Below are 27,019 nucleotides of genomic sequence, written 5' to 3'. Positions count from 1 at the left end.
ATGTCAGCCAAACATTGTGTGTTTCTAGCCAAACCTGGGGCCTGGGAGAATCCCGATGTTGGCACCCAGTGTTGATGCTTGTCGCTTTCCGTTTAACCCTCCTCTTCCTTGGCTTCCCCCATCTTTAAAGTGCTTGTTTTGATTATCTGTTGCCACAAAATAAACCATCTCAAAACACGGGCTTCAAACAATAATAATCATTTATTTGCTCATGAATGTGAAATTTGGTCATGGCTTGGTGAGAACATTTTGCATTTATTCCATGTGGCACTAGCTTGGGTGGCTTGAAGGACAGCTGGGTGCTGTGTACTGACATACTGAGGTTCCTCTGACACAAGCTCATTAAGTGTAAACTCTGAGGATCTTGTGATTTCGCATCATGTCTTCCTGCCACCTTCCTCCCCAACCCACTTCCAAACTCGGCCCGTGTTGTTGACCAACATGCGTTTCCCAGGACTTGCCATCCTCAGCAATCTCAAGGCCTGTATCTAGCATGCCTCTCTTTCCCCTTTCCTAAATTGACTCCTATGCATTCTTGAAGACTCAGTCAAAGCACCACCTCCTCCTGGAAGCCTCCTCTGATACTCTCCATTCATACTTCAGTTTGCATTCAGTTTGCATTAGGTACCTCTTCACTGGGATCTCACAGCACGTGCGTTTCCCTTCTTCAAAGCACGTATCCTCCTGTAATGTATTGTCCTTTTCATTTCCCTGTCCCTCCCACTTAGCTCTTTAAGGGAAGAAACTGTTGTATTTTTGTATTCCCAGGATGTGGGGTATAGTAGATGCTTAGTATGTTGAATCAATGAATGATTTTGTAAATTAACATGGTGCTATCAAGTTACAGGATCAGCAGCAGGACCCAGCACCTACCAAGGGCCTCAGTAAAGCTTCTCTCCTGGATCAAAGTTGAAATGAGTTCAAGTATGTAAGACATCCCAGAGCATGTCTCACGCAGAGTGAGCGCTATGTGAGGGTGGTTGCTGCTCTTACAACTGCTACTACGACGGTGACTTCTGCAGCTTTCAGAGGTAGAGTTGTCCTTGTGAAAAGTTTCTTTTTGTTCTTCCATTAGGCTTTTCCCCAGAACAGGACCTTGAACAACCTAGGCACCCTCCCAGATGCTCCACCTCCTCCTCAAGCCCTGGGAGTTCCCTGAGTTCAGGATTCCCGAAAAAGGAATCCTCTGCAGGAGGAAGTATGTTCCAGACTAAGAGAGTCTGGGTGTGTCTTTCTCTTGGCAAAGCTTAGATCCTACTCCCGCACCGTCATCTCTCTCCTACTGGCTTCCAGTGCAACAGGTGGATACAGGGGTTGCCTACCACCTGCCAGGTGTTTCTGAGCTTCCCCAGGTCCGGCAGAGCCAAGGAGGGGCAGAAGCAAGTCAGTAACAGACTTCTCTGGTATCTGCCACCCTGGGATCAGTAGCCACCTTCCTTTTGCCCTTTGAACCTGGGGTCATCTTGGGGGGTGGGTGGAGGGAAATCACACACACTAGAATGAAAGCTAATTACATCTGGAGAGGAGGCTTGGTCTGCACCTTAATTTGGAGGAAGTGCTTTTTCAAGTTTCCTCAAGTCTTGCTCTTGCCCTGCCTCTCTGTGGGTAGCCAGAAGCTAAAAAGTCCCAGATTTCTCCTCATTACATCCCTGCCCCACCCTGCCTGGAATTTGGGGAACTTGAGTGTGGCAGTTTTAGCCCAAACTATGATTAATATTTGGTGCTGGGAAAACTGGGGTTCCGGGCTAAGCTTGAAAAATTTTTGAGTGACCGAGAATGGGGAATTTCCAAGATGACCCTGAGAGAAGGGAACAGGGCAGGGTCCTGGGTAAAAGGCTTGAGTGCAGCGGGGAATGGAGGAAGGCTAATGGGGAAACACTGTAGTTCAGGGAGAGAAAAATCCCAGGGCAAAATACCTCTAAAACCGAAATCAGTCAAAGGGAGAAATAAAGTTTAAAATCCATTTATTGCTCACAAAAATGCAGTCCAGGGCTGTCTCTCTTTCCTGCTCTGCCAGAAGCAAAACCAGCACCCCCCTCACCTCTCAGATTCAGATAAGCCCTCCGTTGCCCAGGTAATTACCCAATGATATGGCGATGAACTTTCTCCACCCCTGAGGAACACCTATTGATATGCAATGCACTAAAGCCATTCTTCTCTCCACCCTTGAAGGCCTGTTGATATGCTGATGCACTAAAGGCAGGTGAGATATTCTGGAAATATTACAATTTTACCCACACACCCCAAGATAGAAGGACTGAAAAGCAAGACATGCAGGGATGATAGATGTTGGCCCTTGAAGAGCCACAGCTAGGAGCAAAGATAGGGCCAGAATCCCAGGGGAGGACATTAGAGTCTAGAGGATGATCCAGAGGGAAGAATGGAATGCAGGTTTTTTCCACTGAAACTCACTTCCCGGGGGAGGCCTTCTTTGCCCTGTGGACCAGGTTGGGTCCTCCTGTAAGACTTTTCCTGTTCAGGGCACCACTGTCACAACGCTTCTCCTATTCTACAGTCGGACTCTGTGGGTCCAGACCCCAGCTCCTTCCTTACTAGCTCTGTGGCCTTGTCCAGGTATTTATGTTTTTTTTTTAAACCTAAGTTCCCTTAATCTGTAATGTGGCTGAAAACAGTACCTCCTCAAAGGGTTGTAAAGATGACATAAAATAGTATGTTGGAAGTGTTTAGCACAGAGGCCAGTTCTTGAATGGTGACAGTGATGGGATGACAAAGATTGGTGGCCTGTTTCCCTGGCTACTCTGAGGTCTGTGGGGGCCAGGGACTGTTTGTGTTTTCCATGACTGTATATCCCCAGAACCTAGTGCAGTGCCCAGCCCATCGCATGGGCTCAGTGAGTGTTTGTTGAATGAATGTATGAGAGACTGAGATGGGCTTGGGTTAGGGCCTTGCAGGAGTTAGAGTCTAGAGCTACAGTTCACTATATGTACCCTCTAAACAGTCTCTAGGTGACCCCAAAAAGACACCAAGGTTATTCCCAGATAGAATGACTATGAAGGGCATTTTTCTTTCCTTCTTTTTTTCTGTAATCTCCACAGTTTTTCCAGAGCAAAACAAGGATTACTTTCCAATGGTTAAAAAAGAGAAAATGATTTAACAACATAATGCTATGCATTGTCTGGAAGGCAGGAGATGTAACTGAAGGCCAAGGACTGGTAAGTCATGCAGGGGATGGTCTGTGTTTCTGCTCTCCTTCCCCTCGGCCTTCTCCAACCTCCAGGCCCCTCAGAGTCTCACAGGCTGCTTCCTGCAAAGGGAACTCTCAAAGCATGGAGCCCTGCAGATGAGATTCCTGTCTTTCATATCTTAAGAAGAGTCTGACTGAGAGGTTTGAGCTCTCACTGGACCTCCACGTGTTCAGAGGGAAGGGCATTTTGAGCTTTGAATCTTGTGGCTCCATTAAATGAAATGATCACGGGCATGGTAAGAGGTAAGACGTTGTCCCCTGGTGCTTCCCTCAGTGGAAAAATGGAGTTTCCCCCTTTAGCTAGGAGCTATCCTATGTGTCATAGTGGCTCACCTTCACTTGTCCATGTTATAGATGAGCAGACTGAGGTGATTGAAGCTAGCCCTATGGGATGTGCCCAAGGCCACACAGCTAGTACGTGGCAGGGCCAGAACTCAGATCCAGCTCTTCTTTCACAATTCAACTTAAGGTGACCTTCTTGTCTCAGTTTGCCCAGGATTTTTCCATCTTTAGGACCAGGAGTTCTGTGTTCCAGGAACCCCCTCAGTCCCAGCACCCTGGGACAGTTAATCACCTGAAGTCCGGGTCTCATTCCGTAAGTCAGCATCATTTAGCTTTGCCGGTCACGGTGGGGCTGTAGATCTATGGGAGCCAGAAATGATTTGCCCCTGGTTCTTCCGAAGGGAGAAATGATTCAAGCCCCCAGCGCTGGGAGGACCCTTTGGCAGGCAGGACAACTGAGCAAACTCAACAGGAAGACCAGGGGGTCAGCTCTCTGCTGACTTCAGATCCGTTTCCCTGAGTGTGTGACCTCCATCACAGAGCACGCTGTAACCTGCTCTTAGGTAAACAGGTAGAGAAAAAGGCAACTCTTCCTTTCCGGATGAACGCCCCTCCCTGTGTGCTCATCATCCCTTCCACACGGAGACAGCATGTGATGTGTGGTGTCAGAGGGCAGGGCAGGAAACACCACCCTCATTTCTCCAGGTGAGGAAACTGAGGCACAGAGAAGTCGTGCAGCCGGCGAATGTCAAAATTAGACCCAAAACCAAGTCTTTTAAGGTTTTAAATGTAGTGTTTATGGACTCCTGAATGTCCACAGATGGACATCACAGGGAAAGCTAGTGTGCTCTGGACTTTTTGGGAGATTATCCCAGATATTTCACCAATTTCTCAAAGGAATGAATCTGACGTCTCAGGTCTATAGTGCATGATTAACTTTTTCTGTTTAAACATTGATGGTGCTACAAGAAAATCTTTACTGATGGCACTTAAAATGTGCTTCAAGAATATTAGGCAAAATGATTAATTTCACTTTGGTTCAGGTGGCCACGTTCAACTTTTTTCTTTCTTCCTATTTGATAATTCTTCAATATTTCTGAAACACTATGCTCAGACTCTTTTCTTCCGGGACCATATTTTATTTAATCCTCAACACAGGTAGGTGCACATACTGAAAGAAAAAGGCCCATAGAATTCAACTCTCCAATAGCCAGGGTTGCCTGCCTCCAACCCTTCCTGGAGGACCCATTCCCTGTCATTCATGCCTTCATTCACTCAGACATTATGGAGTGCCTGCTAAGTGTTACATTTTGGAGGTACTGTAATAAACAAGACAGACAAGATCCCTGCCATGATGGCATTTATATCTGAGCAAGGACTTGAAGTTGGATTCTCCAGCTAACGAAGGAGCCATGTGGGTGCCAGGTGGGGTGCACTCTCTCTGATGGGGAGACACAGACTCCGTCCTCCCCCAGCTTCAAGCCTGATGGGAGAGAGATTGCAGAATAACAACTCTCAGTGGAAATGAACAAAGTACCAAGTCAGTCCGCAAGTACTGAGGGGAGACCAGGCAGAAAAAAAATGCAGCGAGGGCAGCAAGAGAGGGATTCCTGCAGGAAATGTATCTTGCTCTAAGTTTGAGCCCTGCTCTGAAGATGCTAGGTCACCTCTCTGAGATGCCAACAGCCGGCTTCCATCCAGCTTGTCAGATTGAAGGAATCTATATGTGGAATATGGTGGAGGTTTAGCCAACCCAGGGGAGAAAATCCTCCAGGAAAAGAACTCGAAGCAAAGCCTTTGGCTCTCAGATAGCCAGGATCCTGAGTTGGGATGCTACCACGGGACAGTGTTGCTTTTGAGGGTCTCCTCCAGGAAGCAGCGTGGACGCGGGAAGTCGCCCCTGTGCCTGGCCTGCCGCCACACCTCAAGCATCTCACATCCATTAGCCCTTGTCCTGCTGCCTGCTGCCTGCAATTACATCATAGTAAGCCAATGCTTCCTGCCCAAGCTCCTCGTCCCCCCAGGGCCCCAGGAAGCTCCCCCCAGGAACTCCCTGGCTCCCAGTGCACAAAAGCTCTTATCAAGTGACATGGTTCATTTTACCAATACTGGAAAATCCACACTGATTTCCACAGAGTTGCCGTTTCTGCTGACATGCCTGGATTTGCTGGTTGGGAAGGGTGCTCTTGAGCCATCCTCCACACCATTTGCTTTTCTGCTTTTCCTTTACTTGGAGGGAAGAGATTTTCTTTTATTTTTCCCTATAGGAAGAAGGTCTGAAGTCAGAAGAGGTGACAAAAGTCATGTGAATGAAAAGAGCCCTGGATGCAGAGTTCAGGTCTGTGGTCCACTGCTATTCAGCTGTGTGGCTTTGGACCAGGCACTTCTCCCCGAGTTTCTGCTGTTTCCTCTTCTGCAAAGGAGAAGGCTGGATATTCACCTTCTCCTGGATATTCACCTTGGGCAAGGTACTTGCCAGCTCGAAGTTTCAGCTTTCTTCTCTGAAACAATAGACATGAAAATAGTGTCTGTCTCATGGAGCGGGTGTGAAGATCAAGAAAGACAGTGCCTATAGGGGCTTAATACTGTGCCCAGGCTGATAAATGTGCTCAGTACTTGTTAGCTAGTGCAATTGGTCTAGTTCCTCTGGTCTATGAATTTTGAGTCTGTGACCGTGAGAAATGAAAGATAATGGAATGAAAGGCACATGGAACATTTGGACCTCATACCATCTGTCTGGTTCCCCCTTAGTTGAGACAAGGGACCAGCGAGCAGGCGTTTGCCTTCTCCCAGAGGCTCATTCCTGCATGGGTGGACTTGTGTGATGCTTTGCCTCCAAAGATGTGCAACTGTGCTATGTTTATATTGGCAGGATGGGTGAGGGAAGTGAGCATGTTCGTATGGGGTCATATACAAGAGTTCTATCTTTATTTTCCACTGTAGAAAGCTGATAGATTATTTCTAAAATGAAGAGTTAAGAATTAGCAATAAATTACATGTTCTTTAGAATTACGGGTTTAGTAGCAGAAGAGGAAGTTAATATTGAAAGCGGCTGCCTACGGGGCGAAGGAATGGGGGTAGGCAGGACTAGGACAACAGACTGCAACTTTTCATCATATGTGGGTCTTGTCAAATCATGAAAGTGGAAGTCTTTGATTAGAAATAAAAAATGAATTAGAAAATACAAGTTAGTGCAATACATTATCCTAAGGTCTGTGGTCGGGGGAGGGGGTATTAAGCTTTGGGCTCCTTGCTTGCATGGATTCTTTTCAAGTCGCTGAAAGGGCCCGAGCACCATGTCTACATGTCAAAAGTTCTTATAAAATGCAAAAGAGTAAGATATTGTGAGCCTTAATCAATGAAGATCAGTGTCCTTTTCCACTCTGACTTACCCTCTGTCACAATTCCCCTCAAGTCAGATGACATTAATGAAGCCACATTATCTGGGGAATCTGGCTAAGGAGTGGTTGATGTGCGGGTGCATTTGACCTCTAGAGAGATTATTTCTGTAGCTCATAATCACATCTGTGTGTGGTTAAAATATTGCTAGTCATCTTGGGGTAACGATGGCACCCTGAAGGGCTCCTTCCACCCACCGTGCTGACTCCTCTTACTGGAAGTATGTAGGTAGTGGAGGAAAAGCAGGGTTTGAGATGTAGGAAGACAGAAGGAAGTGTGTTAAAATTCTTCCAGTCATCAGACATGTAAAATTAGTAGCCAAAGATTTGGTGTTCATTAAAATCTAGTCAGCATGGAATACTTTGCTCAGTAATGTAATATATACAATTAGAAGTGAATCACATAGTTTTTTCTTTTCTGATAAGAATTTGGTGAGGCAGGATTTATCAGAATTTCTGTGTTTGTAGGGCACAAACCTGTAGCACGTGCTGTATGTTCAAGAACAAAAACCCAATTTTGAACAGCCACACCAGGAGACAGACTTCTCTTTTTAATCTCTTTATAGAAAATAACATTTAAAAATCATTGTCTAAGGAGAAGCAGTGAGTTAGGGATGTCAGGGAGTTAATTCATAAAAACATTGAGTTATCTTTCTGTATTTTGTAGTGTGGTACTTGTCAGCTTTAAAAAATGTATAATTTGCTGTGATTTCTTTTTTCTCTTTCTAAATAAATACTCACTTTTGTCTCAAAATTTGTACTTCTATTTTTAAGTTCCTTTTCTTAAAACATACCCCCTCCTTCCCCAGCTGCTCACACAAGCTGTCCTCATATAAGCTGGTCCTGACCCTGGCTGGGGTTCAAGTCTGTAGAGGGTCCAGTGGCAGGGTTGCCAGATTTAGCAAATAAAAATTCAGGACTCCCAGTTCACTTGGAATTTTAGAGGGATAAGCACTGAAATGTGTTTATCTGGAACTCCAAGTTAACTGGATGTCTTATATGCATCAGGTGGGACTAGGAAAGAACTAGGAATCCCCCAGGTTGGAGGTGGGAGGAGGGGAGGGGAGAGGGCAAGGAAGAGGGGAGAGACTTCACAAAGGGCGTCCCGCTGGAGGTAAGGCTTGCAAGTTGGGCAGGAATTTGAAAGCAGAAAAGCGAGGGAGGTGAAGGGGTGGGGGCTCGTCCACAGAGATGAAGTTGGAGAAGTGGGCACGGTCCGGGTCCTATGGGTCTTGAGGGGCATGACGAACAGCTTACTGTTTACCCTGGAGGCCCCCAGGGGCCGTGCTGGGAGTTTTGGGCTGGGGAGCACCAAGACTGGGTTTGCATTTCAGGAGGCCCGGCTGCCTGGGAGAGAATGCGTCGTTGGAAGTGAGGCCAGGTCAGTGGGTCCAGGAGAGGAAGGGGTTGGCGGTGCTTGGACTCCACCCATGACCTGTTACTGGCTCTCCTTCCCAGTGTCCACAGGGGCTGTTTTATGGCCTCTGAGTCACAGAACCCATGGACATAATGTGTCAAACTGAGCCCTGTGGGTAAAAAAGAAGGAAAGGCCAGGTTGATGCAGCACAGGTGCCCAAGGTTGGGTTTTCCCTCCCTCCCCTCCAGCACAGGAGCAGCCAGGGAGGATTTCCTTAGGTCATCCACTTCCTGGGTCGAGGCAAGTCAGGACAGCCTGGTCTGGGAGAGTTACATCACCTCCCCTGCGAAACAGGCTTGAGGTTCCCCACGGCTTCATGTTCTGTCTCACTCAGCCTGATCCTCAGGTGAGAGGTGGCACGGGGTCAGGAAGGGCACGGAGCTAGAGGTCAGGAGATGGGGTCTTGAGAACAGGGCACCACCCCCTTATGGTGCAGCGGCAGGCGAGCTGCTTCCTGTCCCCGTTGTTCACTGTTACAGCGGGAATGTTGCGCTGGGTTCTCTTTGCTCTTGTCTGACTCTCGTTTCTGAATCCCAAATAGAGGAGGAACTTTTTAGGTTTAAAGAATCCTACAACTGGAAAACATGTTTATTTATTTTGCTTTCTTTTCAAAACTATATACAAACTCCAAACATATCATTACAATCCAGATATATTTCCCAAGTCATTGAGACATTTATATTCTTTCTGTTCTTAAGTCCCTTTTCATTCCCCAATGAAATACCCGTCCACCAGCATCCATATTCCTTTCTTTTATTGATCCTTTCTCTAGCATACTTTCTAGCATTGTGTAGTCCTCACAGTGATAGGTTCTACCTTGAATCTGACTGAAATTACTCACACAGACCTAATTCATTTTATCAAGATCACCCGGTAGGGTCACGCTGCTCAACCCCATGCAGCCACGCTGCCACAGGTGGCAAAGAGTGCGGTGCCCTCTGGAGTTGTGCAATGCCCGGCCCACATGTTGGCTGAGCCCCAGGACTTAGTGCTTAGGAGTGGGCAGGCACCACACGTCCATGGAGAGGAACTTGCCCTAGCTTCACCTTGAGCGGTCCATGAAGCTGGAGTGGGTAGTGGGTGGGGAAGGGGGATTGGGAGGGGGGAGACAGCTGTGCCCAGCCCATGGCCAGCACATAGCTTTCTCCAATCTGGCTCTCAAGCCTTCCTTCACATTCTTTTTGCTTCCCTGTGTAACGAATGGAAAATTGAATTCTGATATCCCAATCGTGACTCAACTGGTTCTAGAAGCCTCAATTCTAAGACTAGGCATAGCCTACAATCTGTGGATCAAATCCATAGCTTGATTGCAGTCCTGGGAGGGATGCCATTCTATTTCAATCTGTTTTCTTATTTGTTTATATTAAGTGTTAGGCAGCCAGGCCCAGAATGGAGGGAAATCATTTCTTACTGTCCCTCCTCCCAATTTAGGGGATCCAAAGGGCATTGTAAAACTAATGACAAAGGTTATCATTTTTTAATCTCTCATTATATGCCAGGCACTGTACTGAGGGCTTACATTTCACCATTTAATCGACATGCCATACCTACTTGGTGAATATTCAGTAGACAATTAGCACCATTTTGCAGATGAATAAACAGAGGTGCGGAGATGAACTGGCTTGCCCTGCAGTCTGTCGGCCAAAGGGAGCAGAGGTAGGCAGCCTAGCTGGGCTGACCCCAGAGCTCTAGTCCCAGACACTGTGATACACTGCATGCTGCAGAGGAGCTATAAACACATCACATATTTTTCCTTCCTCTGCAAGCTTCCTGATATAACATCTTTGCCCTGAAATGAAAGCTGGGTCAGAACATACAGTCTGAGAACAAAGAGATAAAGCAGGGTGGGAGTCAGCACGGGCAGTTTTGCAATCATCTCATGTGTGGCAGCTCAGGCCATGCTGGGAAAGCAGCACCCCCCTCTCCTGGCCACCCCCTCTGTGGGGAAGCTGGGGTGGGGTGGGGGAGACCGCTGGACTCCAGAGTAGCTCTTTCTCCCCTCCCCAGAAGGAGCAGGGGGATACCTATTAACACTTGACAAAGGTGTGTTCTCCTTTTCCAGGTGCTGGACACACAGCATCAGAATGAATAATGTTTATTAAGTACTTACCATAGATCAAGCCCACTAGTTCATTCACATCCTTACAGTTTATTTTACCTATTTTATGTAGCTTAAGAAAAGTCTTAGGCAGCTTGTCCAGTGGCTCACAGAGAAGATGGAGAGCCAGGGTTTAAATTGAGAGCTGCCTTGCGGCCACTGCAATCCACCGCTTCTCTTAACATGCATTATTTCATCATGTGCAAGATGCTGGACAGCAAGGCTTTAGCCCCGGGGGCCCCTTCCCCTTGCACCTACCCCCATAAAAAGCCCCAGTCCTCCCTGTCCCTCTGTCTTCTCCACCAGTGCCTGACCAACCATTCTGCCTCCAGTCTGGCCGAAGGGCAGGGTCTGCTCCAGCCTGTCGTACTAACCCTTTGTCCAAGGGGCCCATGGGGTCTCCTTCAATTGTACTCCATCCCAGAGTAGCTTCATTTGATAAAAACCAGCTCTGTTTATTGGGGGAGTACATGTTTGGGAAGGAAGCCTGTTTTAGACCCCATCTTTCATTCACCATCACCAAACCCTGAATCCTGGGGAATTCATGATACAGAGTTTGTGTAAAAAAGTAATGTAGATCGACAGTCTTCTGGCCCTCAAGCAAGGATTCCAGGCTCTATTCCTGGCTTTGCCATGGCTTCTAAGGCCCTCCACTTCCCAGCCTCACTTTCTCTTTCTGCATTAATCAGGAATGAAAGGGCTTTATTTACAAGGGACAGGATGAAGAGGAAAGAGGTGATGTCCAAAGAAATCCTTGCATTCCTGAGGGAAAAACAAATGATTACGAATTAAACAAAATAATGCATGGTGAGAATTTAGTACTTGGCACACAGTAGGTGCTCAATAGCTGTACAAGGCATTGGAAAGATGGAGCGTGCAGGAGCCAGCCGCACCTGCAGCGTGTCCTGCGGCTGGCTCTGCAGGGTGTGGCTGTCGGGAGAACGCTTCCTGAGTTCGCCAGCGGGGCACTGCTGATGGCATGCCACAGCTCTTAGGAAAGTGACCTAACTTGGATTTTTCTCTGTGGACACAAAATTGCCAGAAATTCTCATTTGCATGGATATGGGGAGTTTATTTTTCCTAGAAGCTGCATGTCAAGACCCAGAAGAAAAAGGCATTTCTTAATAGTGATTAATCAACTCTATCTCGAAGAAGAAAGAAAACAATTAAGGAAATAAGATGCTAAGGAAATGAGGGGGAAAAACAAGTTCCCCCAGGCGGACCCACCCAGTAAGGCTTGACAGCATTTCCTCTTATCCACCTGCATAAAAGTGACCAGCCCTTCCCAAGAGGTAAAGATCACCTGGAGAGAAGTCGCAGGAGCAGTCCGAGAGCACCCAGGAACAGGTGAGCTTTGTGTCAGCCTTCATCTGAGGCCTTTGTTCATCGCCATCCTAGCCTTCCTCATGCACGGCACAAGATGTTTTAGGCCCTAGGTGTTTTGTAGAATGCGGAGGGGTTTGCCATGCAGAGGATGAACTTTCCAGTACCTTATTCTCAACAAGAAGAGATGGAGAGTGGGGAAGAAAGAAGGAAGGAAGGATGGAAGGAATCTGATGCCTACTATAACCTTTTTGTTTTATACCTTTTGGATCCTTTGCAGTATTAAATATATCTTTTGAATGTAAGGAGTACCAGTGGCTCAGTGGGACCTGATCAGAAATGTGTTCCTGTCTGTCTGCCGTAAGGGGATCTGCTGGGATCTCCGGCGCTGTGAGCAGGATGGGTGGAAGGCAGTAAGGAGAGCCGGCTGAAGGGCCAGCCCGCCTGCCTTCTAGTCCTGGCTCGGCCGCTTGCTGGCTACAGACCTTGGCCAGGTTACTTCAGTTCTCTAAATCTCAGGTTTTTCTTTGATAAAGTGGGGACAGAAACAGAACCTACCTCACAGGGTGGTGGTGAGCATTAAATGAGATAATTATGGAAAATGCTTGGCACAGGGCTTAATGCATGTGGTGCATTTGATAAATGTTAGCAACTACTGTTATCTGAATGGTCCAAGAAGCCTGGACCCGCCTCACCAGCTAAGGGAGGCATCTTTCTCCTCCACAGCGTGTCTGGGGCTTCTGGCATGGGGTGAGCAGACACTACTGCTTCTGAGAGTCATCTTGTCAGAAGAAAAACTGTTCTCTTCTTAGTCACTTGGCTTTTCAGAAGGATCCCAGTTGCCTTTAAAGGAGATAGAGGTCTGGGGGACTCTACAGTCTTCCCTGCCAATGGGGCCTGCTTTCTTGTGTTGCCAGAAAGACCGAGGTTGGAAAAAGAGCCATCAAGCTTTTTAGCATAATGCCTGCTTCTCGGTGAGGTTTCAACGTATAGCTGTCTGCTCACTAGGAATGATGCTGAATTAAGGAGAGAAGAGATAACATGATTCTCTAAGCGGGATTTGCTGTTTCTTGGCTCTCCAGAGAAGAGCCTGGGACTCCCGAGGAAGATCTGGGAGTGGTGGTGGGAGCAGGGACAGTAGGTGCTTTGTAGCTATGGTTAGCAGTTGGCACTCCACAGCCCCTCTGCTGGGTTCCTGTGCTTGGTTCCTCCTTTTCTTCCACTGCCACACACACTCCACTCGCCTTGGCACATGCAGCGCCCGAAGCTAGCGGGCGTGGTAGGTGTCACGGAGGATGCAGGACAGAGGGTTGGTCTATTCACAGGCGTGGTCCCGAGACTTACCTTTAAGGCTAAGCTCGGTGAAGCCTATGCTCGTGCTGGGGAAAGTCAGGGAAAGACCTCGACAAGCTGACAATTAGGTTTCGTGCGCTTTTCTCAGTGTGTGCATTATGGCGCCCTGTCAGGGCCTGGAATGAAAGAGGCAGAGAGAAGGACAGGCACGGAGGCTGGGGGATCAGAACAGGCAGCGAGGATCTCCCAGCCTGGCCCTGCCCAGGGACTAGCTGCAAACATCCCCTCGGCCCAGCGGGCCCTGAGGGGAAGCCGCCAGCTCGCCCTCTGCAGGGCAGCCCTCCCCTCTCCACTGCGGCCAACTAGCTTTCAGATGTCTTGTCTTTCCCATCTTTTCCCATGTTCATAGTTGGCTTAGAACAAATGATTTCAAGCAGATACACATTGGGGGTATTATTAAAGGGTGTCACCTATTTCAGGGGCAAACATGACAAACCAAATGTACTTTTATGATTTTTCAGACCTCTTGCCTAATTCCTAGGGCATATTACCAACCCTGTTTTTCCTACTTAATTTATTAAAAACAATGCTTTTCACCCCTGCTGACGAAGTGAGCTGTATTGAGTCATCATAGAGTAATAAACACACAAATATACTCCCTGGGACTTGAGAGAGGTCTGTATTATGCTTTCTGGGGGTAAAGGCAGAGGCATGGGGGGAGGGGGAGGGCTCATTCAACTGGTCCAGGAAAGACAGAGGAGAAACATGTGCCCCTGAACTCCACAAGGCGGTGTACTGAGCCTTATTTTCTGGGCCGCCATCCGGCTCGTGCCGCAGGGTCCAAAGGGGAGCTCAATCTGGGGTCTTTCGTTGTTTCCCATGCTTGACTGGGTCGCTGACTCCCACTCCTTCCTGCAGGACATGAAGGCCCGGTGTGCTTCCCTCTGCCTGAGTGCAGTGCTTATCCTGTGCTCAGTGCACGCCCGAAGTCTCAGGAGATGTCTGATTTCCGTGGACATGCGCCTTATAGAAGAGAGTTTCAGAGAAATCAAAAAAGACATGGTGAGTGTGGGTTCGGGGTGAAGGTGTGAGCAAGGTGTGCCTCACCTTACATCTTAGCTTGAAGAGCAAGTTCCTTCTCATTTCATGAGCTTTTGTGTCAGGAGGACCTGGGTACTCATTGCTCGTGTCTATGTTTGTGTTTCCTTCCATAGCAAGCTAAGGACACCTTCCAAAATGTCACCATCTTGTCCACATCAGAGACCCTGCATGGCATTAAGGTATTGGCCTGTGTCTGCTCTTTCCTGTATTGTTATTTTTGTGGTGAAGTGGCCCTGGGCTGAGAAAGAAATCACCCTGTCTTCTTCCCCTTCCCAACCAGCAGTGTGATATAAACGCTCATGACTTCTCGTGTGTCAACTGCTGTGTTAGGGCAAATTGCGTCTCACGGACTTGGGAACTCCTGGGAGGCATTATCGAAGTGCCATTTCCCTAGACAGTGAGTGGAAGTGCCACGCGCTCAAGTGGGACAGGATGTCTGTGGCTCAGGATGATTCTGGAAGGTGATCTGAGCAGTCCCTTAAAAACCGAGCAGGCTGTGGGTTAGAGGATCACAGGGAGGGTTTGGGAGCATGGGAGAAGATCAATGGGCATGTGTCAGGGACAGTACGGCAGCCAGGCATGTGGTGTGAGGGACGTGAAGATGAGCAGCTGAGGATAAGGTAGAAAACACCCTGAAGTTTTGTCACCAACAAGCTTAAGAGCCAGGCTAAGCCTCAGCTTTAAAATAGAGGCAGTAGCCACTGTCTGAGCCAAACACTGCATGACCACAAAATCTTTTAAAATCTGTTGATGTTCTTTACAACAGATGAGGCAGGAAGGCCAGTGAGATCAGCCCAAATGAAAGGGGACAAGAATAAGTGTGTTTATGAAACAGCTGACTTACCAGGTGATGATTCAGTTTACAGAAGGGGCCACTGAGGAGTGTGTTTAAAAGTGAGCTCCTCCAGTCCTTGTAGGCATTCCAGAAACATCCATTGGTTTGTTTTCCAGGTATTTATGTGACAGAGTATGAGATATGTCTGCAATGAGTTTCTTTTTCCCTGGGCTTCTCTGCACGAGATGATTCTTCTAGGCATTATTGGGCCTGATTTGTTTGTGGTCAACAGATGTAGTCATCTACCAAAGACTATTCCAGCCAACTGTATAAGGGACTCGCAGGATACATCATAGCTGGAAGGGACCTGAAAGGCCATCTATTCCCAGACCATCATTTTCAAATGAGCCAACTGTGTACTTTGGGGGGGAGAATGACTAGTTAGTGGTTGAGTCAGGAATAGACCTTCCAAGCTCATACCTCTGGCTTCAGAGTCTTTCTCTTCTCAAGGTCTAGAAACCACTGACGTGGCATAAGGAGAGAGGCCAGTGAGGATGCAGGTCTTTATCTTTCCTCCCTCATCCCTTCATTGAACAAAGGTGTGCAACTTTTTGCCCCTTTAGTTAAGGGATCCGGTAGGAGCCCAGGAAGAGAAGGGCTTTGTGTCGCAAGCAGAGTTCGCCATCTAGGAAAAGCTGCCTGGGGGGCCAGGGAGGCTTTGCTGTTTGAATGCTAATGAGGATAAAAGCACTGTCCAGACTGCAGACCTCCTTCTCAGGCTGAGCTGTAAATCTCCTGTAGAGTAACTTGCTGGGTCCTAGGGCGGGTGCAAACTGCTGGAAGGAAACAACCTGGCCAGCAGCTCTGAGCCTCTGAGCTGCGCTCTGGGAATTCAGGAGCCCTCCTTTAGAAAGATCTGCGCTCTGACAGCTGCAGACCAGAACTGCCCAGATGTTTGTGCAATTCTTGCAAATCTGAGCTCCATCCAAATGATCGCTTCAGTTTAGAAAGGCCAGACTGGAGGAAAGCCAAGCAGAGAGGCCAAGATAAACATATCATTACAATGGAAAGAATACATGCCCAGCACATGCCTGGCATGCAATGAATAAACACATTTTGATGGATGGGAGACGTTACAGAGAGGCAGACTTCATAATGTAAGCAAGTACTTTTCAAGAAAGCTGCTCAGACATCGGTCCTTTCAAAAGCAAGATGACTGATTCTTGGAAGAGTTTAAGCAGAAGTCAGTGATACCATGTCAGGTCCACTGTAGAGAGAATTCTAGTCTGTGACTAGGCTCCATCTCTTTTTACCACATCTCCTGGCCATCTAAAAAGGTGAGGGGTGAACCCAACCTCTCAGTTTCTTCATCATAAGTAGCTTTGATGTGGTAAGAGAAGTGGACACACCAAAGCCAATATGAATTTTAAAAAATGACTTTTTGTTATCTCGCTCCCAGCTGCCCCTACATAGGCTGCTTTGCCCTCTAAGATTATAAAAGGGGGCCCCTGAGACTTTCTCTACTTTGTGTCTGTAGCCGTTGGACGTGTGCTGTGTGACAAAGAACCTCCTGGCGTTTTACGTGGACAGGGTGTTCAAGGACCATCAGGAGCTGAACCCTCAAATCTTGAGAAAAATCAGCAGCATTGCCAACTCTTTCCTCTACATGCAGAAAACTCTGCAACAGTGTGTGAGTCACTCATCACATCAGCCTCCAAGCATCGTCCCTTGTCTGCCCTGCAGAGAGCCCGGCACACCTCCAAGCATCTGTTCCCTGTCCGCCCCAGGGAGAACCCTGGGCACGCAGGCCCCAAGCAGCCTTCTGAAATGGTTCCTGGAGTTAAAGGAAGTTCCCCGCCCCGCCTGTCCATGGGGAAACTGCCCAGAGCCTCCTGCAAGGGTCACTCCACCCGCAGGGCTTCCTCCCCACTGATGCCTCATCACAACCGGTGTCCCCAGGGATTCTCCTCCTGCGGTGACTGCGCATGTGCAGTGTTCCCCTCAGTGATCCCTGGGCTGGCTGGTGAGAAAGGCATGCCAGGGGTACCTGGTTCGTGAGAAGTGCACCCCTAGTTTCTTTATTTCTGTTCCTTTGGGATTTCCATACAAATTAACCTCTGGAGGGTTCCCTGGTATAGCCTGTCCCTAAAGGTCACCTGTAAGTTCATTGTGACCTATTAAAAACAACCATCAGAAATAAAACCAAACCCAAACAAACTGATAAAAACTTAGACTAGGATCCTGGCCTCTGGCCCCCGCCCCCACCCCACCCCCGTGCCAGTGACGTCCTTTGTGACTTTGTGGCAAGTTACTTCACCTCTCTGTGCCGCAGATTCTAGAATTGTTAGGAGAGGTCATGAATGATCCCTGTCTCACTCACATTAAGATTCATTTAACCAATGATTTAATTAATTAACCCAACAGGTATTTATTGAGTGCCTACCTTGCAGGGTGCTGTCTGCCCCTTCCAGTCTGGGAACTGAAAACCCAGTAAAAGCAAAAGCCCTGGTCTAGCAGAGGGTGACCCTACAAACAGACCCTCCTCCCCACGCGGTCCCAGCCTGTGTTCTCGTACCTGAATCTCACTGTGAGAAGAAGCAGTGTCAATGCTCATGGGGGCGGGGGGTGGAGGGAATGGAAAGAGTGGGCAGGGTGGGGCGGCCCTCTGATGGGTGCTGCCGCCACTTTATCCCAGCAGGAGCAGAGGCTGTGTCGCTGCAGGCCGGAAGTCACCAATGCCACCAGAATCATCCATGACAACTACAATCAGGTAAGAGCAGGGGGGGGAGTGGACGTGGCCACTGGAAGTAGGAGCCTGAGTGGGGGAAGTGCCCTCCCTCCAGCCTCCTCTCCACTCCTGTTCACTCATTTACTCAACCAGCATTTTTTTGCAGGCCTTTGCAATCTATGTGTCTGCAAAGAGTGTCGGTCTTCTTATTTGCTCATTTCCTGGGCCCCCGTTCCCCATCATTCTGCCACCATTTTCTCATACCCTCACATATCAGACCTAACCTGTATTAAATTCCGTGGGGAAATCACACACTGCTCAAGGTGGGCGATAGAGAGGGAGCAAAGATCCCTGGGAATTATAGGCTGTTAGGCCTGACACATGTTACCTGCCAGTGTCACTGTGGCTGGTATGGTCATTGCACTTGGTGCTGTGATTAACAGGGTATCTCATGGTGCTGTGGAAGGCACATCTCCTGCAGAGGTGACCGGAGCAGTGCTTTTCACACGCATCATTTGGGGAGTTTGTTATCATGCAGATTCTGGCGCAGCAGGTCTGGAAGGAGTCCCGAGAGAGAGTCTGCATTTTGACCACACTCTCAAATGACACCAGTGCTTTGAATAACAAGGAGGCAGGGGGAGTCTGTTCAGACCTTTGCTTCTTTGGAGAGGCTCCGTGGTATAATACTGTAACAGTGGCTAAGTAAGACTCCTATTGCTCTTACTATGAGCCGGGCATTGTTCTAAGCACTCTGCAGGTATTAACACATTTATTCCTCACAACAATGCAATATGCACTATTTGCATTTTGTCAGTTAGGCAACTGGTTAAGCAAGTTAACTAAGTTCATACTAACTTAGTATGTGTTTCATATCACAACCAAGTAGCGGAGGTAGGACTTGATCCCATGCCATCTGGCTTCATAGGACATACTTTTAGATTGTACCCTCTCCTAGTTTGCTGAGGAAGAAATGAAATAAGCCAGGGGACTTGGTTTCTACTTCCAGGTCTGCTACCAACCGGCTGTGTGGTGCTGGGCAGGACACTTAGGAGCTTCGGTGTTTTTAATATGTCAGATGGAGGACATGTTCTCCCCCCCACTGCATAGGGTTGGGACTTTCTGGGCCCGCAGAAGTACTAAAGCAAGCTTACGTGGGAAGGAAAATAAGCAGACCTTACCAGTTAAGGCAAATGTTCTTTTTTTCTGTCAAAAACAGTAAAAAGAAAAACAGAGGGCAAAGAATGAAGAATTAAAAAAAATTTGTTTAGAAGTTGTTGACATGATTCAATGGCTTATTTGTGGAAAACAATTTGGGTTGCCTGTTAGGAAAATAATTTTGGGTCTGTATGCTTTGTAAATATAATCGAGTCAAAAGAAAGCCTGGTGGGGATGGGAACATGGAGAAATTGATTGGAAAACCATTACAGTCTAGCAAGGCAGGTTCTTATGACGAATTCCCTGGTTTCAGCTGGAGGTCCGATCCGCTGCCATTAAGTCTCTGGGAGAGCTGGACGTCTTTCTAGCCTGGATTGACAAGAACCATCAAGGATCTTCAGCTGATGGACGACAAGGAACCTCATTAGGCAGGGAGAACAGCCCCTGAGAGGTTCCCTCAGATGCACCTGATTTTGAAGGGGAGGGGCATGGGGAGGGCCCTATATTTATGCAGATGAGGGTCTTTGGGCCGATGCCCCTCAGCTGCTTTGGAATTCTCTCCGCTAGGCTCAGGTGTGGTCGGGGACCATCTAGGTTTGAGCTCACCCTGCAGCTGGAAATCCCACTGGCTGGGCCCGGGCTGTCTGATCCCACTTGAAAGTGATCAAATTATTTACTCTTATGTTTATAATGAAATATGTCTGTTGAAAGGTCCTGTGGGCCATCTCGGCAGAAAGGGGCCGGCTTCCCCGCTAACTTATTGTCGAGTTTATCCCATGTCTCTGATGTGAGCTGAGTGAAATGCCGTAGTGCATATTGTACTGAATGATTTTTCCAAATAAACACTGTTCTTTACCAATGACTGGAAGTGTCTTCTGATTTGAGGAGGCCCGACTATTAGAAATGAAAGGGGCCCTAAAGACCACAGACAGATGGGCAAATGGAGGCCTAGAGAGGGAAAAGAATTTACTCAGAGTCCCGAAGTGAGTTAGTGCAGAGAAGTTTCCAGACTTGTGCTCAAATGTCTCCAAACAGCATCCTGACCTCCAGGTAATCATCAAGGATGCAGGGCTCCTGACCACCGACTCCTCGACGTCACTCCATTTCTGTTCCCCTCTCCTCTGAGTCTCTGTCTTTTCTCTCTGTGTCTCTGACTTTCTCTGTCTTTGTCTCTGCTTTTCTTACTGCTCCCAACCTACATACATTTCTGAGACCCTACACTCATCCTCTGTGGGTGTGTATGTCAGGCTAGAGAGAGTTTCTGACAGAGGGATGGTTGTCATGGTGACAGAACTGAACCAATGCAGCCCAAGGCCTGGGTGTCCTGGGTGGAGGTTTCAGGCCCAGTGCCCAGTGAAGAGAGGCCAAAATGGACACCAGTTTGCAGACGGACATCCTCAGATGGTCAGCAACAATAACGGCTGGCACTTGCAGAGCCTCTGCCACGTGCCCGGTGCTGAAACTACACTTTGTGTGCACCATCCTGGGTCAATATCTATAATGTAACTGGCTGCTGAAGCATCCTTTCTTTACTTCCACCCAAGAGATTTTACAGGGCATGCTTTGGGGGACAGAGCCGGACCTCTGACATCAGACAGATCTGGTTCCAATCCTGTGTGATTTTGAACAACTTAATGTCCTAAGTCTCAGTGTCGTCTTCAGTAAAATGGAGACCAGAAAACTGGTCTCAAAGTGCTGCTGTGAGCATGGAGTGAGGTCAGGGCCCAGCCCCACCCCTCACTGCAGCCCCAGCGAGGGGAGAGTCTGCTTGTTGCAGCATAAAGAGCACCAAGCCAGGAGCCCTGCTGGTTTCGGGGCTTCTCCTGCCGTGAATTGCCTGGGGCAGGTCAGTAAATTCTGTTGGTCCTTGGCTGTTGGTAATGTGGGTACTGACTCCTATACTATCGACTGTGTATGATAATTTAAAAGCCAGACTCATTAGGACGGCCTGGAGCCCTACTAGCTGCACACAGTGCCTCCCTACCTGCTGACGGAGCGCCCCACTGCTCGCCAGGGCTCACCCTGACCCAGCCATACCGGCCTACACCGTGTTCCTCAAGCGCACCAGGCCTGTGCTCATCTCAGAGCCTTTGAGCTTCGGAGGCATGCACACGTGTAAACTGAGGTTCTAAAAAGTCCCCCAATGCTATGCTTTAAAGGGATTAATAATCTATTAAGAGGAAGCAAGGCTGCTGGGAGAAGATTCAACGTTTACGAGGTGACCTTGGGCGGACACCCATCCTGAGCCGGCTGGCCGACCGCAGGACCAGCTTTGTTTACAGCACCTCGGAGGGGGCACCTGCAGACCCCCTCGGGGCTTGTGCCTCCACCTGCACCCCCTTCAGTTCCTTGCTCAAAAGGCATATTGTTTAAGCATAAAACTCCCATTTTCACCTTCAGCACACTTCATACCCCTTTTCTTCTTTCCCAGCATCTTGTTTTATTCTGTTCCCTGACTCAGAGGGTGAGGATAGTTTGGTTCTTCACTGACTGGCACTTTGTAGGCATTAAATTCATATTTATGGAATAAATGATCTGGATGAACTAAAACTAATAATAGCAAACTGCTTTCTATATGTCAGGCAATAGTCTAAGAACTATACTTAGTGTATCATCATATGAATATATATATATTTTTTCATTTAATTCTCATGACAAGCCTGTAGAATTTCTGAGAATGAATAAGATGCAGAAGGCTACTTCAATAAATGCTAGCAATACAGATAATGAAACCCTAAGGAGTGAACTGGGCACAGATAGGTTAAGCAACTTACCTGAAGTCACACAGCTTATAAGCAGGCAGAGGCAGGGGCTTCCAATCCTAGCAACCTGGTTCCAGAATGAACTGTAATGTCCACAACAATGTATACATGTTGAGTACTCATTTTGGGCCAAGCAATGAGGTGGAAAATTTCTTGTGCCTTCTCCTTTACTCCTCACCATAAACCTCTAAGGTAAAGATTCTTGACCAGCCCAATTACACAGGTCAGTAAATTGCAGCAATGCACTTAGGGTCATACAGCTAGTTGTGGACCTGGGATTCAACTCAGGGAGCCCTGCTCAAAAGCCTGGGCCCTCAGTTACAATGAAACAGCCTGCGAATCCTGCGTACACGAGGAGACAGAGAGGAGAAGGGCTTTATGGTACAATGAACTGCATCCACATGGAGGAATATGTCCTATCAGCGGTTGCAGAAGTGCAAGCAGGAGAGGAGTAGGAGGGGGAGGGAGCAGGGGTAGGAAGAAATATTGAAGGAGAAGCTCTCTCTCTCTCTCTCTTCTCCCATTGCTCTTGCCTGCTGACTTCTCTTTGACCACTTCACTTGTCTCCCTGGGCTTTTTCTCCTTCCAGGCTTGAAGAATGTGTCCTGACTTGTTTGTAGTCCATGGTGCGTCTGGGACAGAGCTGCGTTTTTGGTTTCTGTGGTGGTGGTTTTTGTTTTTTTGCTTTCATAGAGCTGGTGCTTAACAAGTACTTGCTTAGGAATCAAGTATGAAATTCTCCCCCAGACCACAACACCCTCTGAGTCCTCTATCAGCCCCTAGTGGGCTTCCTGGAGAAATCTGTGGCCCTCCTTCAACTGCTAAGGTGCAAGGGCAGGAACCAAGGCAGGCACTTACCTATATGAGCTCACTCAAGCCTCTGGGGAGCAGAGGAAGTCGAAGGTCTTATCCCCAAGTGGTCAGCCAAGGCGCCTGAGGTGCAGGTTGGGGGACTTGCCCAAGTCACGTGGCTGAGAGACCGCAGATCCAGATAGTGAACCCGTGTCCGGTGTTCCTGGCCCTGGTGCTCGCTGCCCTCGCTGCTGGGGGAGTCACTTTGTTCTGGCCAAGACTGTCTAACCCTCTGGGTACCAGCTGTGTGGACCACTAAGCCTGGGTGTTTAAAAAGAGGCCTGGACTTGCCAGCAACAAGCCTGTGGAGTTGCACGCAAATTCGTGGACCGACACAGGGCCAAGAAGCTCAGGCTGACTTCTGAATGTGTCACACTATGTTCCTGGCCCAGCTGAGAGCCTGGGCTCCTCCTGGAGGGCCCTCCATCCTCCTTCCAGCGTTCACAGCAAATCGCTGACAGCTGCATGGTGGCCGGGCATGCTCAGAGCAGCTCTTTTAGAACCAGAACTTGCCAGAAATTTGACCAAATGGATCAAAGGATAGGCTTTTTGTGAAATCCTGGTCCTGTCACTTACTGTGTGACTTGGACAATCTATTTAACCTGAGCCTTGGTTTCCTCATCTGTACAAATGAAGGAGACAGCTGCCTCACGCAACTGTTCCAAGGATTCAAGATACCATTCACAGTACCTGTATATAGTTGAGGTATAGTAGGTGCTCATTAAAAATGTTGGTTGTTACCACTTAATGATTCTTGGCTTTTCGAATCTGATTTCCCATAAATGTTGTTTTGGGAGAAAACCTTCATCTTACTTGTTTTTTAAACTAGCAAGAGAGACAAGGCAAAAGGCAGTGGCCCAGGCCAACAGTGCTTCCCTCTGGGCCTGCATCTCTAGAAGGTTCTTAGCTGAGTCCTCGATGCGGGTGTGTGCAGTTCCTGTGGCCCCAGCCAGGCTCCAAGCAGCCCTTCTGATTCTCACTGCTACTCAGACACCCCTCCTGCAGGCTCGACCACAGTTGTCCTTTCTCTAGTGCAGGCTCATCCCTGTGCAGGGCTCTCCCTTTGACTATCTGAACCTTTCTTTGCTCTCACTTGGCACCATCCCTGGTGCAGACAAATCACTTGATACCCCCCATGCAAATGCCCAATCATTTCTGCAGGGAGGTTTGGGGGTCAGCACATCACGTTTGGCCAAGGAGTCCGGGAAGGATAAATTCTTTGGTATGAACTCCAGAGTGTTCTAGACAAGCGCTGCATCCAGTTCTATTGCTGAAGACAGTCAGCCCAGTCTCAGACCTCTGCCATGGAACCACCTCAGTAAAGATTTGGGTGTGGTCACAGAGGCCTCTTCTGGGCAAGCACCAGGCTTGATCTAGGTATCAGGGCCCCAGAGAGGGCTCAGAATCCAGCCTTCACACCAGGAGATAAATTTGTCTTTGCATGTCCCTGGTCTGGATACCTCTGTCTGTTCACTTTCCTAGGGACTCTAGGAAGACTCTGTATCTCAGTTTTTTTATTTTGAAAATGAAGACAGTAATTATACTTATCTCACGTGTTGCCTGAGGATCAAATGAGTCGTTATCTCATGAAGTATTTAGTGCCTGGCATGCAGTAAGTGCTACAAACAGCAAAAGAGCCACATTCTTTCGGGGACTGGGAATGATGTCTAACGTGAGCGTTACTGGGTATCAGAGAGCGCAGTCTCTCTGCAGGATATCAGTACATGGAAATGTTCTTTGAGTTTAGTTAGGGAAATGCATCAGTAAGCAAGTCTGCTGAGCTCTTGTGATGTGTGTGATGTTGATCTAGATCCTGAGCAGGTGAACAAAGGGAAACAGTCATTGATTCTTAGAAACAGAAAGTGTCAGAGTGCAACTTCCTCAGAATGATGTTCACAGCTCACTGCATTGACCCTTTTCAACCTTCTTCAATAGCTGCTCCTACCCCACCCAGCACCCACAGGCATGCCAGCCCTCACGTACAGAGATGCTCTCTGCTCTCAGAATTTTGTTCTATCTCCTCCAGCTGTAAGGAGTAAGGTTCCTTCTGCTCCCACCACAGTCTCTCCATCCCCAAAGCTCATAAAATCATTTGTTCTTCTAAGCCTTGCTCAAACCAGACACTCTTCAACAAACCAGCCCAGATATCCTCCTTGTCGCTCAGAAATCATCTCAACCCTCCTACCGTGATACCTGTGATGAATATAGACTCTTAATTTTCTAGGAAAGACCTGATAAAAACAATCTCTTCCACCATCCCCCTAGATAGCTTCATCTTTCTCAGACTTTGTGTCACAATTGGGAAGGTATGGTTGCCATACCCATGGGCCTTTGTGCCTGCCATTAGAACCCAGAATGCTAACCTTTTGTGTGCCACGGACCCCTTGGCACACCAGCAAAGCATATTGAGCCTGCTTAGAATAACATCTCTAAATGCATGAAATAAAACACATAGGATTACAGAAGAAACCAGTCAATTAAAATGTAGCTATTGAAATGTGCCAATGACCATAGGTAATATATAATAAATGTGCTCCTTTGCGACTGTATTAGTTAAGATCTAGCAGCATTTTGAAATAGCAGTAAATATAAATGATATTTTGAGGTGTCTGAAACAACTGTAATGTGATACAAAATAGCACAGCTGTGATTTTTATCAGTGACAAAGTCATAAGCCCTGCTAATAATTGTTATGATTTGTATTTGTTTCCTATTCTCATAACTGAAGAAACTGCTAAATTATCATTAGAGGTTAGTGAAAAGATGTGTTTTTTTCCCATATACCCTCTCCCATGTTAAGAACTCCTACTTCAGAGGGTCTGTTCCCCTACCATGCCCTGAGGGACCAATGAGGATCAAATGAGACATTATCTTCTGAAGTATTGAGTACCTGGGGTTCATCTGGCCCAGTGCCCACACCCAGGAGGATCTCCATGCTAAGTTGTAGAATTTAAAGGAAAGGAACTGAGTACATCCCTATTCTCCTGAGTGAGGAAACTTGTTAATTCGAGGCCATGCCTGGGGTTTTGTTCTCATACTCCATGTTCAGGAGAGGCTTTCGCTGGTGGCTCCTACTTTGCAGGCAGGGGGCTGTAAGAATCAGCCAACTTTGGGGACCGAGCTATGTCAGAGGAACACTCAGGAAAAGGATGGCAGTGAGTTGAGCTGGTTAAACACAGCATGATGGAAAAAATGCAGGAAAAGGAAATGACGTGACTACTCTGGTAGGCTTTGAGGACAGGGAACCGAAAAAACGTTCCCTTTAGACAGTCAGCTGCCCCGCCCATCCCCGCCCTGCAGGGAGGTGGCAGGGGAGGCCAGCAGGGTGGCAGGGGAGCTAAGTTCCCAGCACGAGATTGGGAAAGGCCTCTACCTGCCCACCCAGTGAGCTGAGGCTCTTCCTCCAGTGGAATTTGAAGGCCTGTGTGTTTCCCTGGAAAGTGATGCAACCGGGCAGGAAGCCCAGATGCCAGCCACTGTGACGTCGTATAGACAGGAAAACCCTGAGCTGCCAACTCTGGACTTGCCATGGGAGACAAAGAGTGGCTGGATTTTTCTTCTTGGGGTTTAGAAAATTGTTTCCTGCCCCAAAGTGGCTGATCAGAAGGAATTCTTCTTCCCCTCTCCTCTGTCCAGCTTGTCTTTATAATTACAGTGGCACTGATTACATGCTGACCCCCATTTTTGAAACCCTACTTCCTAAAGTTAGCTTGATGCATTTGTGAAATGTAACCCCTATTTCTCCACCAGGGCCATATCATCCCCCAACTATTCCATCTGAGCACTAACAGTATGCCACCCACGGGGCTGCCCTTGACGACCTCATGGTTAGTACAGGGATCAGTACTTCTCTCCCCTACTCTAAGACCCTTCATGGCTCCCTATTGCCTTGAGAGGAAACCAAAGAATTATAGAATCAAAAGGCAAAGCTGAAATGGACTGAAATCATTTCATTTCCCCACAATTCACAGTTGAGGAAACTGAGGCCCAGAGAAGGGAAGTGATTTCCCCAAGACCACATAGTGGGCTGACGTAAGAGCTAGAGAATAGATTTCTAGACTCCTAGTCTAAATTCACATTCCTTGGCATGATAGTCTTGGTTCTTGATGATAAAGCCATATTTCCAGTCCGATCTCCCGCTGCCCCACTCCATGACATCTAGCTCCAGCCCAACCAGTCCATTGGCCAGGCTTCAAATACCCTGTCACCTCATCTCCATCCTGGAAGCCCTCTCTTCCTCCTCCACCGTCCCCTGAATTTTGGCCCATTTCAATTCTTGCTGTCCTTCAAGGCTCAGCTCAAACATTGAGCTCTTGTCTATGATCGGATGGAATTATCCCAGTGATTCAGAAATCCTGGGGGTGATGATGGAAAGTGCTAGGGCGAGAGAGTTTCTAATATTGTAGATGCAGTGTATTAATTTAGAGAAGTTCTCAGGGAGATGAGGGGGTCTGTCCTCATAACGGAACATCTCGCCAGGCCTCTCCCCTGTAGGGACAGATGTAGAACTGGGAATCCTGTTCCCTGGCACCCCCATTCCCACCACTTTTCAGGGGAGGACTCACAGTTTAACACAAAGAGCATTAATTTCCAATTAGGAAACCCAGATGGAAGTCCCCGATTTGCCACT

At 47.9% G+C, this 27,019-nt stretch overlaps 1 protein-coding gene and 1 long non-coding RNA gene across 3 annotated transcripts in view; both read left to right on the top strand.

Moving 5' to 3' along the window:
* The window catches only part of LOC130684970 (uncharacterized), a 34,256-nt gene extending 29,534 nt beyond the window's left edge, over positions 1 to 4,722 (top strand). The window contains exon 3 of the long non-coding RNA XR_008999430.1: positions 3,057 to 4,722. This is a non-coding gene — a long non-coding RNA (uncharacterized LOC130684970). The remainder of the gene's footprint in view (positions 1 to 3,056) is intronic.
* Positions 4,723 to 11,653: 6,931 nt separating this feature from the next.
* IL19 (interleukin 19) lies at positions 11,654 to 19,631 on the top strand. Of its 2 annotated transcripts, none has more exons than XM_057506644.1 (6): positions 11,654 to 11,747; positions 13,935 to 14,078; positions 14,231 to 14,296; positions 16,430 to 16,582; positions 17,591 to 17,662; positions 19,089 to 19,631. In XM_057506644.1, the coding sequence occupies exons 2-6, from the start codon at positions 13,938 to 13,940 to the stop codon at positions 19,221 to 19,223; spliced, it is 567 nt and encodes a 188-aa protein (XP_057362627.1). In that variant the 5' UTR covers positions 11,654 to 11,747; positions 13,935 to 13,937; the 3' UTR covers positions 19,224 to 19,631. The 2 variants fall into 2 exon arrangements, with proteins under 2 accessions (XP_057362627.1, XP_036765696.1); XM_036909801.2 differs by having other exon boundaries at positions 11,657 to 11,747; positions 17,588 to 17,662.
* Positions 19,632 to 27,019: the final 7,388 nt, after the last annotated feature.

The sequence above is a fragment of the Manis pentadactyla genome, chromosome 9 (assembly GCF_030020395.1).
Source record: "Manis pentadactyla isolate mManPen7 chromosome 9, mManPen7.hap1, whole genome shotgun sequence".
Classification (NCBI taxonomy): Eukaryota; Metazoa; Chordata; class Mammalia; order Pholidota; family Manidae; genus Manis; species Manis pentadactyla.
The sequence above is the reverse complement of the archived record's forward strand: the minus strand, read 5'-3'. Positions and strand labels throughout refer to the sequence as shown.

Coding starts and splice junctions, on each gene's coding strand:
- IL19 (XM_036909801.2), top strand. CDS start 13,938: ATGAAGGCCCGGTGTGCTTCCCTCTGCCTGAGTGCAGTGCTTATCCTG. Junction 16,583..17,587: donor AGAAAACTCTGCAACAGTGT/GTGAGTCACTCA, acceptor ACTTTATCCCAG/CAGGAGCAGAGGCTGTGTCG. Junction 17,663..19,088: donor TCCATGACAACTACAATCAG/GTAAGAGCAGGG, acceptor CCCTGGTTTCAG/CTGGAGGTCCGATCCGCTGC.